Source organism: Ursus arctos, unplaced genomic scaffold (genome assembly GCF_023065955.2).
Source record: "Ursus arctos isolate Adak ecotype North America unplaced genomic scaffold, UrsArc2.0 scaffold_4, whole genome shotgun sequence".
Lineage (NCBI taxonomy): Eukaryota > Metazoa > Chordata > Mammalia > Carnivora > Ursidae > Ursus > Ursus arctos.
Genome location: NW_026623056.1, coordinates 31,529,326 through 31,541,954, shown reverse-complemented (window position 1 = coordinate 31,541,954; position 12,629 = coordinate 31,529,326). Strand labels below are relative to the sequence as shown.

Genomic DNA, 12,629 nt, shown 5'->3' with positions numbered 1-12,629 from the left:
GCAAGGGAAACAAAAGCAAAAATAAACTATTGGGACTACATCAAAATAAAAACTTTCTGCACAGCAAAAGAAATAATCAACAGCAACAAAAAAGACAACCTACTGAATGGGAGAAGGTATTTGTAAATGATATATCCACTAAAGGGTTAGTATCTAAAATAGAGAAAGAATTTATAAAATTCAACACCAAAAAAAAATCCAATTTAAAAATGGGACAGTCATGAACAGACATTTTTCCAAAAAAGATATACAAATGGCCAACAGACACATGAAAAAATACTCAACATCACTAATCATTGGAGAAATGCAAATCAAAACCACAATGAGATATCACGTCACACCTGTCAGAATGGCTAAAATAAAAAACACGAGAAACAACAATGTTGGCAAAGATATGGAGGAAAAGGAACCCTCGTGCACTGTTGATGAGAATGCAACTAGAAGCAACTGGTGTATCCACTGTGGAAAACAATATGGAGTTTCCTCAAAAAATTAAAAATAGAATTACCATATGATCTAGTAATTCTACTACTGGGTATTTACCCAAAAAATACAAAAACACTGACTAGAAAAGATATATGCATTCCTATGTTTATAGCAGCATTATTTACAATAGCTAAACTATAGAAGCAACCCAAGTGTACATGAACAGATGAATGGATAAAGATGTGGAATATCACTCAGCCATAAAAAAGAATGAAATCTCACTATTCGCAACAACTTCTATGGGTCTAAAGTGTATGATGCTAAGTGGAGTAAGTCAGAGAAAGACAAATACCATATAATTTTACTCATATGTGGAACTTAAGAAACAAAACAAATGATCAAAGAAAAAGAGGCAAAAAAGCAGACTCTTAAATATAGAGAACTGATGTTTACCAAAGGGGAGGTGGGTGGGAAATGGGTGAAACAGGAGAAGGAGATTAACAGTAAACTTATCCTGATGAGCACTGAAGAATATACAGCATTGTTGAATCACTATATTGTATACCTGAAACTAATGTCACACTGTAAATTAATTATACTGGAATTTAAAAACAAATTGTTTTTAAAAAGAACAAAATGAGTATAGATAAATACATGCAGCTCTGGAGATCTGCTTTCTATCCTTTAGGTAGAAATTGCCCAAGTACGTATTTGATTATGGGAAAGTCCTAAGAAAGTTCGAACAGATATGAAAACTCCAGAATGTTTTCAGAGTTGTTTGTGACACTGTAGTAGAATCCCCAGGGCTAATTCTCTGCCACTTGGACCCTCAGACTTTGAGAAACTTCCCCTTAAATAACTAAGTAAAGAAGAGAACCAAAGTAAGCTAAATCCCTTTCAGATCTAAATCATTTCTGGGGTAGTCCTGAGGGAAAGGAGCAGGCAGAGGTGATAAACTGCTGGCCTAAGCTGAATGTTTCAACTGATAGTGGTTGACCTAAGACAGCTCCCATATTTATTGTACATGCAGCCAGTGATGGAAAGACTATAAACTTCAATGCCCACAACACAGACCAAGAACAAATATGCGGAAAAGAACTGATGGACAGTTAACAATACATTCCAAAAGTATGCAGGAGGGCCTCCGCCGACTGCAGTAGACCTCATATGTAATACCACCAAGTCAGAATGTCAGGCCTTCATGTGATTTATAACCTTGCCTTGGCTTTCATTTATGGCAGATGTAAAAGCAAATGTTTCCAGAACTCCCCTACACGACAGTTTTACAAGACAGAAAAAAATAGTGCTTTCAACAACCATAAAAATAGAGAATGGCCACCAACGGTTGATTATCTACCATATAATTAACTACTCCTATGTTAAAATCATAGGAAATCCGAACAAGTATAAGACATGACACTTAACACACACAGACGTATATACATACACACATCGAGACAATATGGGACAAATGAAAGTACTAAAGAAGTACAGAAGGTAACAGACAATTAAGTGATCTAGAAATGTAACCAGAGAATTTGAACTCCAGGGTGATGTTTAATAGTGGGAAATATTTGCCCAAAAAAGGAAAATCGAGAGGACATTTTGGTTCAGAGGATGGTAATGCGAAGTACTAGATAGGATTATTGCATAATGAGTAGATCAGTTTGGCTGCAATGAAGAGTATGAGTAGGGGAATAGTAACAAGGAAGGCTGGGAAGAGGAACTGGACAAATTACAGCATCTCAAATGCCAGACTAAGAGGTTTGAATCCTAAGCCTATTCTAGAGATAATACAACTTTCAAAGGTTTTTGAGCAGTACAGTAATAAGGAAGCAGAGCTTCAGATTATTCAGTGATGGTATATAAAATATATTGGAAAGGTGACAAACTGGGAGAAGCAGTATCACAACAGTTAAGTGTACAGTGTTAAGAACTTAGCCTAAGATGATGATGATGGAAAGGAAAAGAGATCATTAAGGCCCATTGGGAATAAAGTGACACACCTTGATGATAAATGAAATAAAATCATGGACAGTTAAGAGCCTTAGGGAACAGAAGAACATTACTATGGGATATAGAAATACAGAAGTAAAAACATGCTGACTTGGCTTGTAAATATCCAGCAGACAAAAATGTGGAATGGGGATTGAGAGATAGAAAGCGTTGAGAGATAGCAAGTTTCATCCCCAGTGTTTAGAACAGATAAGAAGAGTAAAGAAATTCACTAAATGAAACTTTGTCAATTCAAAACCTAACCTAATAGCTTCCAGGAAAAAGAATTTGACTTTGAAGATAATCAAGTCCTGGATGCTATAAGCTACAGCTTTGAGGTATATACTGTCCTGATGAAAACCTTTTGCATTTGCATTCTGAAAGCAACAAAAAAAGGTTTAGCTCCTAGGAAAAGTCAGCTGAACTGAAACTTTTTTTTTTAAAGATTTTATTTATTTATTTGACAGAGAGACAGCCAGCAAGAGAGGGAACACAAGCAGGGGGAGTGGGAGAGGAAGAAGCAGGCTCATAGCGGAGGAGCCTGATGTGGGGCTCGATCCCATAACGCCGGGATCATGCCCTGAGCCGAAGGCAGACGCTTAACCGCTGTGCCACCCAGGCGCCCCTGAACTGAAACTATTTTTAAGATATAAACAATATGTATACATTATATTGCTGTCAAAACACAGCTGAAAAGAGGGATTTTGTTCAGATTACAAAAGTGAAAAAATTATCTATAAATCCTGGATATTAAGTGTAATATGAATGAACACATTGCCTACAAAGAAAAAGAAAAATCAGAACAAGACTTTATAGTTAGGGGCAATGACCTTTTTATTCAGGATAATCTTAAAGACTAGAAGTTTCATATTCTGGACATGGGTCACTTTTTAATGGAAAATCCAGCCTTTTGAGGCTCAATTTATTTCCTATTTGGCCTAAGCACATGGCCTTGACAGAGTTAAGAACTGTCACGAAAGTAAAGACAGTAACCTCACAAAGTAGAACCTGGCTTGACTCATACAGTTCCAGTTTTTGCTTCTGAATCTTGAAAACCTGGAAGTTCTTAAGAAAAAAGACCTGGGTTAAACTACTGGATCCTACCAAAAGCAAAATTTTAGCATGAGAGATCCTCCTTATCTTTCTCTCAGATTGAAAAAAAGTTGGGTATTAAACTTTTTAAAATTAACCCCTTTTACATTTAACTTTTTTTGTGACAAATTAGGGTTGACATATACATGAGATAGGCCGAGCCCTCTCTACCATTAATTCTACCAGATGACCTAAGGCTAAACTGTCACTATAAGAAGGCCCTGAATGGGGCGCCTGGGTAGCGCAGTCGTTAAGCGTCTGCCTTCGGCCCAGGGCTCCTCGGCTGGGAGCCTGCTTCTTCCTCTCCTTCTCCCCTGCTGTGTTCCCTCTCTCGCTGGCTGTCTCTCTGTCACATAAATAAATAAAATCTTAAAAAAAAAAAAAAAAAAAAGAAGGCCCTGAATGATCCCTATACCTTCGTTCAATTAAACCATGACAAATTCTGGAAATATTTACGTGTGTATAAAATATATAAAACAACCTCCATCTCTTAGTCCTTTTATAACCAATGGAGGTTTTGTGCAAAGAAAATCTATAATTATTTTTAAATGGTATTGGCAGATTTACAGTAATTTAAATAACGTTTGTGTGTTTCTCTAAGACCAAACAGCACCTGTGGGGTGTATAATATTGTCCCAGAATGCCCAGGTGATATGTGTCAGAATGTGCTCATCCTTTTCTACAGAAATGAAAAATTTTAAAGAAAGGCTCAAAAACTCTCAAAAGATCAGAAAGAGAACCAAACACTCACTAGTCGGTCTCTGTCATTTTGGAGTGATGACATAGCTTTCTTTAAACTCTGGACTTCAGCTGGGCTGGTTGCAGGCTGGGCTGCAGATCTCTGCTTCCCCTCCTCCAACTTGCGGAATTTCTCCAGTTCATTCAACAGGTGATCTCTTTCATTCTGTAGACTGGCCATAGCCTTGGAAAAGGACTGCACTTGGTTGTAAGAATCTTCTAGTTGTGAGGACAAGTGAAGCAGTTGCTCATCTTTGGACAGAAGCTGTTGGTTAAGTTTCTCGAGGTGAGGAAAGCTGTTATCCTCAGAGGAGTTCACCGAAAGAGCAACTTTAGAGACAAGAGCATCTCTCCCCATGCTTAAGAGGCCCTGTTCTTCTCTTAGCTGTGCCAGCTCCTTCAGACTAGCATCGTATTTCCTTTTCAGTTCATCAAGCTCCTCATTGGCATGATCTCTGCTATTTTGTAGGGAATTCATAGACCTTCCAAAAGACTGGATTTGTGCTGTGAGATCTTTATTTTCTTTGGTGACTGAGAGTAATTTCTGTTCCATCTCCACCAGATCTCTTGCCAGCTCTGCCACTCTTTCTTCTGCCGTTTCTGTTTCATTTCGCATTATCCCAGCATCATGATGAAGATGCTTCAATTCTTTCTTCAGTTTCTCTTCAATTTCACCCACCTTCTTGGCAGCCTCCTTCTGAACATGAACCAATTCCTCTTCCAGTTCTGTAATTCTCTTCTGAGAGGAGGAAAGGGTAGTACTTAACTTCTGTACTTCTTCTTCTTTTACTTTTAATTGGGCCTGAAATATTCCTAACATTCCTTCTTCTTGCAAGGCTGTCAGCTGTCTCTTTAGTTGGGATACAGACAACTTTAAGCTCTCAATTTCTTTAGACAAACCTTGTTTCTCCTCCTCTAGAGCAAGAGAGGACCTCCGCAGATCCTCCTTTGCTTCCTCAGACTCCTTCAGCTTTTCTTCCAATTTGGCACATTCACTTTTCAGCTCCTTATTCTGCTGAAGTTGAGTGTCAAGGAGTTGCTTTTGCTGGCAGTCCTTTCTTGATATCACTTGGTTCAGGTCTTCTCTATATTGGATGAGTTCTGCATCGAGTTTGGCATTCTCAGAATTGAGATCATCCATATGACTTCGCAAGCATCGAATTTCTTCTTTAAGCTTGTTATTCTCAGCAGCAGCGTCTTGGATGAGTTGATCTTTTTCCAGGATGACGGAGAGATGTCGCTCTTCCAGCTGTTGGTAGTCGCCTACGATGCGGTCTCGGTCATCCTGGAGAGAAGACATGGATTTAACGAAGGAAGTCAACTGAGCCTTCTGCTGCAAGTTTTCCTTTTTGATGGCTTTCAGTGTCTCCATAAGCTGGTTGGTTTTGTCAACGGCCTTTTTGTTCTCCTCTTCTAAGACGATATTCTCCTCTTCCTCCTGGGACAACAGGTTTTCCAATTCTTTAATTTCTTTATTATGCTGCTGATGCAGTTCAGCAACAGCTACTTGGATTGCCTGTTCCTTGGCAGAAAGCAGGCTTATAATCTTCTGCTCTTTCATGTTTATTTCTTCATGCAGCCTGCTGGTCAGTTGTCTGGACGCTTGAAGATCCGTCTCTAGCTGTTCATAACTGAACTTACAATTCTGGATATCAGCTTCTTGCCGCTTTATGATCCCTTCCAAGTTTTCTTTATTTTCCTTACATTTTTCTAAAGAGTTATTTAAATCAGCCGACTGGTCTCTGAGAATCTTAAGCTCTGATTCCAACTTTGCTAATTCATTCTGAGAACTGTGGTATAGTTGTCGAGTCTCTTCTAGCTGGGACAAAAGCTCTTTGTTTTCCCCCTGCAGAGTATCACAGACCTTCTGTTGAAGCTGAACCTCTGTCTGGGCCTTGGACTCCCAAATCTGCTTGTCATGTTCAAGCCTGGAAAAAAAGAGAGGAGGTCATTCATCACAGATTTCAAAGGAACACTATTTGATGCCTAAGGAACATATATGACAACATTACTCAGAACTACAGATGAATCAGTATTCATAATTAAAGGTGCTCATCTTTTCAACGAAGAGATATTAGTTCTATTGGATGCTCTGTATTAAAGGTATATTGCACCTAAGGGTATTTAAGTCCTAAAACTCCAAAGCCATGTTGCTTATTTTAGTGACATGACTTTGCACACTCTAGAAAGCAATATTTTCTCCTATTTTGCTTTACTTTGCTCCAGACAAGCTCATCTCTAGCTCCTGAAAGGAATAATCTTGGTATGACAGACAATGAGGAAGCCTGTCTCAGAGCAGAAAAATCCTATTAAAAGTGGAGAAGTACCCAGTATGGGTACACTGTTAGTTCTTGTGCTTGAAAAATGATATAAAATTGTAGTTAGAGGAAAATAGCTCTCATGCAGTATGAATTGAGGTGGAATATGGGGAATAGAAAAGAGGAGATCATTTATGAGGCTAAAGCAATCATTTGGGAGTACCACAGTAAAAATCCAGACAAAGGTAGTGGAAATGAGGGTATTAAAGAGGGCACGTATTGCATGGAGCACTGTGTGTTATCCACAAACAATGAATCATGGAACACTACATCAAAAGCTAATGATGTACTGTATGATGACTAACATATCATAATTTAAAAAAAAAAAGAACTATCCACTGATGCACAAATAACCTAAAAAAGAAAAAGAAAAAAAATGAAAAGGAAGGGAGAAATCAAAGAGAGCTCTCAACAGAAAGATGGAAAGAGAAGCAGACATGGATTTTTCACCTTAATATGAGCCAAAAGTTATTGACAAAAAAAGAGAGAGTCAAAAGTGAGAGAGAATGTAGCTTCTAGGGAAATTTAAGCCAAAATTATTCCCATAATATTAAAGGGAATAAAAATAGTTTAAGTAGAGATTTTCTTTGCTTTCAGTTACTTTTAGAAGGGCAAAAAAAGTTACCCATTTACCTGGAAATATTGATCTTCAATTCTTCCATGTGCATGGACATCTGCCTAAGTTGATCCTTTAGAACACTGCAGTTCTCCTCTTTGAGTCTAATTTCTTCTTCTTTGGTTTGAATAGCATCACTGAATTTCCTCTCCCATTTCTTGGCTTCATCTATCACCCTGTCTCGATCATCCTGGAGGGAAGACATGCTCTTCGTGAAAGCTGCAAGCTGAGCCACAGTACTATCCAAATTTTCCTGAAGTTGCTTAACTTCCTTGTCCTTCTTGTTCAAAGTAATCTGAATCTCTCCAAATGTCTCTTCCAAGTGGACTTTTTCTCTGCGCAAAGCATCCAGTTTCTCTTGCATGTTCTTCTTTTCTTTCAGGTGTTTCTCTTCTACCTGCTCCAGTCTTCGCTCCAGGTCTTCATCCTTTTGTTTCATTTGGCTTTTAACTGATTCTTTGCTTGACTGAAGTTCCTTTTTCAACTTGAGATTGTCTGCTAGGACCCTTGCTGCTTCACTCTGAGTATCATCTAGCACTACTTTGAAGCTAGCCAATTCTGATTCTGCCTTCTTGCGGTGTTCAGTGGCTTGAGCCAGATTTTCTTTGGTTATTTCCAAATCTTTTTGGGACTCAGTCTGAACAAATTCTAGAGCCTTAACAGTTCTCTCCAGAGCACTAATTTTCTCTTGGTACCTGATGCAGTCCTTCTGCAACTGCTTTACTTCTTGTTGTTTTTCTTTTAAGAGCTCCTGAAGTTCCTTTGCATGGCTTTTATTGCCAGGTCCCTTCTGAGCACCTTGTATTTTCTCCAAATACTCCTTTCGTATTTCTGATTCCACCTTAGTTTTCTCCTTGACTAACTGCTGCTTTTCTTCTTCCAATTCACTCACACACTTTTTAAGGTTCTGCATTTCAGATTCTAGTAGCTCATTTTTTATTTGGGCATCTGTAACATCCTGATAGTAATTCCCAATGCTTCCATTAAGTTCTGCTAATTGATTCATAAGCCTCTCTTCCAAATCATCTTTCTCTTCTTCTGCTGTCTCCTTTAGCTTGGTAACTCTGGCAAGTTCTTCTTGTATTTGCTGATTTGATAGGTTTATTTTGGTTACTTCTTCCTGAAGCAATTTTAGTTCACCATCCTTTGCTGATATTTGACTCAGTAAAGCACTTCTCTCATCTTCTAAAGTCTGGCTAAATTCCCTTTCTTTCTGCTTCTCTTCCTCTAACTCAGCAATTCTTTCTTTGAGCTGATCAACCTGCTGAAGGTAGTTATTAATTTCATCATGTGAGCTGACATTCTCACCTTCATCAGGCTTCTTCGCACTGTTCTCTGACAGAATGGATTCTGAATCTTCAGGCCTAGTGTTCATGTTCTGAGAGTCTTGCTCATTAGACTCACCTGGGACAGACTGTGTTGCCCCTTCAATGATATCCCTTTGGTTATCGTGCTTCTCAGTGGCCTCTAGGCTAGCTTGTTTGGACACATTACTTTCTACCTGATGCTTTAAATCTTGAACCTCTTCACTTAGAGAGTCCTTCTCAGTCATTAAAGCCTCAAACTCTTTAGAAAGGGTTTTATATTCTGTTTTGACCCTTTCGAGTTCCTCCTTCAAGCTGGAATTGGAAGAAAGAAGTGCTTCCATACCATCATTAGGTGTACCTCCTCCAGAGTGTACCTCTGCTCTAAGCCGGTCATTCTCTTCTTCCAGTTCTAGGATTTTCTGCTGTTTAGATTTGGCAAACTTTCTCATCTTTTCTTTCATTTCCTCCATCTCCTGTTCAGCTTCCTGCAATTGCTTTTCTGCCTCTTTCTTGTTTGCTTCTGTGCTTCTTAACTTGCCATACAGTTCTTGTTTCTCCTGCCTCACGGTTTCCACGACATGCTGAATCCTTTCTGCCTCATTACTGACATTCTCGTAGGACTGCAGAAGAATTTCATACTCTTTTTGTAACTCTTTGTGTTTCTCTTGCCACTCAGTGCTTTCTGCAATCTTAGAACATTTCAAAGATTCAATTTCCTTCACTAAATTTTCCTTGTCTTCAGTAAGATCCTCCAAAGCTAATTTCAGACTTTCACAAGAGCCACTGAGACTTTGATTTTCCATTAAGGATCTGTCCATTTCTGTAATGAGCTTGTCTCTTTCTTCCTGGAGAAGAGCTAACTTTCCTAAGAATATATCTTTTTCTTTATTTTGAGTAGAAACTTGGCTTTCCACATCTGCCAGAGACTTAGTGAGATGTTCAATGGTCTCTCTGGCCAAAGACAACTCCTCTTGAAGACCTTTGTTTTCTTTTAGTGCTTCTTTTCGGGAAATAAGGGCAGCTTGCAGTTTCCTCTGTATTTGTTGCTTTGCTTTACTTTCTTCTCCAGTCTCTTCTGGTTTTTGCTTCATTTCACAAAGTTCCACCTGTAACTGCTTTATCTTCTCATCATGTTCTTTGGCTTGCATTTCTAGCTGTGTATGCAGAGCCTTGATTAAATCCTCTTGTTCCATTATCTCTGTCTGTACTTTTGTAAGGGCCTCTTCTTTCTCATTAAGCTGTCCAGAAAGGTATCTAACTTCATCTTCCTTTTTGCCTATGAGTTTTTGCAGTTCATCTAGTTCAGGCTGCAATTCTCTTAGATGTTCTAATCTGGCAATTTCTACCTGACTGCTTTCTAATTTCTGCCTCAGGCTTTCTGTATGGGCTTCAGCTTCATGGGATGCTGTCCTCAGACTTTGGATTTCCAAACCTTGTTTATTTATCTGCTCTTGTAACTGAAATACCTCTTCTGACTTTTTAGTAAGCTCACTTGTTGCAGAACTAACCTTCAATTCCAACTCCTCTTTCTTGGCCTCTATCTCTTTCAGCTGGGTCTTAATCTGGGCAACAGAAATACTGCCCTGCAGAGCATCTGCATCTCTAGGATGAGAAAGCAAGTCAGACTCTGAAACAATCTGAGCAGGTTGCTGCTCCGTGGTTTTGAATAAAGGTTCTTTTAAACTTGGAGTGGGAGAGCCTGGATCCTGCTGGTCAATGCCCAGGAGTTTTCTGTCTATAGACTCCTTTACTTGAATCTGGAGTTGTCTTAGCCGGTCTCCAATGTTCTCATTTTCCTTGCTCTGCTCATCAAACTGTTCTTGTAAGCGATTATAGTCATCCTTCTGGTGCTTTAGCTCCTCCCTAAGATGTCTTTCTTTCTCCTGTGCCTTCTGTAGAATCGCCTTTCGAGAGGTTAACACTTCCTGTAGCTTCTTTTGAAGTTGCTCCTTTTCTTTTTCTAGGTCCAATATCTTTTCTTCCAGTTCTGGTTTCCAGTGTTCTCCACTACCTGTATCAGGTGGACCAATTGCCACTGTTTCTTTTACAGGTGCTGCTGAGTCTCCGTCACCTACATCCTTGCTACCTGTGGTTAATTTTTGGATAACTGCTTGGTTTTCAATGATTTCTGCTTGCAGCAAATCTATTTGGTTTGTCTTCTCTTGCAAGCTCTGATTCATCTGTTTGATCACAGCCTGTAACTGTTCTTCAGCTGCTACCTTTTCTTCTAAATCCTTCCTTACATTCTCTAATTCCACCTCTTTCTCAGATATTGTCTGTTTTAAAGAAACTTCTATTTCTTGGCACTTAGCAGTCATACATTTTTCTGAGTCTTCTTTGCTTTCTTTATCTTCCTCCATTTCCCTCTTCTCACACTCATTGAGCGGGATCTCTTTCATAGATTCATCTTTCACTTTGGCCAATTCCTCCTCTAATCTACTGACTTTCTGTAGAAGCTCCTTTCTGTTAATAAGAGCTGCCTGGAGCTTCCTCTTTCTCTGTTCACTTTCTTTCTTCACAAGGTCTAATTCATGCTGAAGCTCTTCTTTACTTAGGAGCCCTGCTGGGCTCAGCTCATCATAAGTCTGTTTAAGGCCAGAAACAACTTCTTTATCTTCTTCCACCTGCTCTTTTTTTGCCTCTTCAGCTCTGGATAATAAATTCAGCTGCTCTTTAAGAGTCTTAATTTCAATCCCAAGAGAAAACTTCTCTTCATTAAGCTGGACCATTTTCTCAGTCATACTAAAGCTGATTTCTGTCACTTGCTGATCCTTCTCCAGGATGGTTTGTTGGAGGGTTTCCACATCTCTTTTCTTCTCTAATAAGAGTTGATCCATTTTTGCTATTTCAAGTTCCTTCTGTGAAAGAGCCTGGGAAAGTTCTTCCATCTTATTTGAGATATCCCTCACACGTTCTGCCTCTTCAAGCACTTCATTTTCCTTCTTCTGCAGCTGGCTTTGCAGGCTTTTTATCAGTGTACTCTGCTCAGAAAACTGAAGCTGTATATCATCCAGTTCATTCTGTAAAACCTCAATTTTCACATCTTTAGATTTGGCTTCTATGCTGAGACTGTGGATCTGTTCAGTAAGCAAGTTGTGATGAGTCGTTTGACTTTCATAGTCAAGTCGTCTTTGCCTTTCTGCTTCTGCAAGGTTCACTTCCAGGTGTTGTACCTGAGCCCTCAGTTCTGTGACCACACTAAGTTCCTTCACTTGAGAAAGAAGCTGGTCTCTTTCTTCAGACAAAGCAGTGAATGCACTGTTGGTGTTTTCAGCATTTTTTCTAAACTCTTCAATCAACTGGGTTAGGCTGCTGATTTCCTTAATTTTCTCATCTAAATTTTCCTCATAGGTTTCTTCTGCTTTACAAAAGCTTATCTCAAGCTCTGAAATTTGTCTTTTTAGCCTTTCCAACTCATCCTGGTGACACTGACAAATTCCTGGTACAGCAGAAGATGGTTTATCAACATCATCCTGCTTGGTTGATTTTAATTCCATCCCTGTGTCATTTAAAGATATTTCCTCAGATGTTCTATTTTGACATTTAGTACTCATCTGCTCTTCTTTTTCAACTGTTGGAAGACTGCTTTCTTCATCTGGCATTGAGGGAAACTGTTGCCCTGTATCTTCAGGCAATATTTTCATGCAAACTGTAGGTACTCCTTCACTCTCTGTCTGCGTCATTTCTTTCTGGTCAGGGACCTCAGGGTCCCCTTCGGCCTTTTTCCCCTGGAGCTGCAACTTAAGAAATGCAATTTCTTCTTGAGCTTCTTTCATTTCCAACAATAAAACTGACAGTTCTTTATGTTTCTGAGAAAATGTGTTGTCTAGGACATCCTGTCCACTCTCCTCAGGAGAAGAGCTGCTCCTATTGAGCCCAGTAATATCAACCATGCTGATCTATTTTTTAAAAAAAGAAAAGCCTCAATCAGACATCTTATTAAGAAAGAGCCTCCTAAAAACCCATATTTCATGCATTTTTCAAAACCTGCAACTTACTAGTCCAAACCTACCATAAAACTGCTAAATACTTTTAAAACCAGTTTTTATTTCCCAAATTGGGGGCCTCTGAGGGTACCCTGTCAATCATATACTGAGGTCAAACCACATTCATAAAACCTATGGTAACCTGGAACTC

General features: G+C 39.1%; 1 protein-coding gene across 16 annotated transcripts in view; it reads right to left on the bottom strand.

The window, feature by feature from the left end:
• Positions 1-12,629, bottom strand: part of GOLGB1 (golgin B1) — a 96,534-nt gene that overhangs the window by 28,437 nt on the left and 55,468 nt on the right. For 12 of the 16 annotated variants that reach the window (XM_026494470.4, XM_026494508.4, XM_048215212.2 and 9 more), the window contains 2 exons: positions 7,203-12,391; positions 4,265-6,179 (listed from right to left, as the gene is read on the bottom strand). In XM_026494470.4, the coding sequence (XP_026350255.2) occupies positions 4,265-6,179; positions 7,203-12,391 (7,104 nt within the window). The remainder of the gene's footprint in view (positions 1-4,264; positions 6,180-7,202; positions 12,392-12,629) is intronic. The other 4 variants (XM_026494499.4, XM_048215214.2, XM_048215218.2 and 1 more) reach the window with 1 other exon arrangement.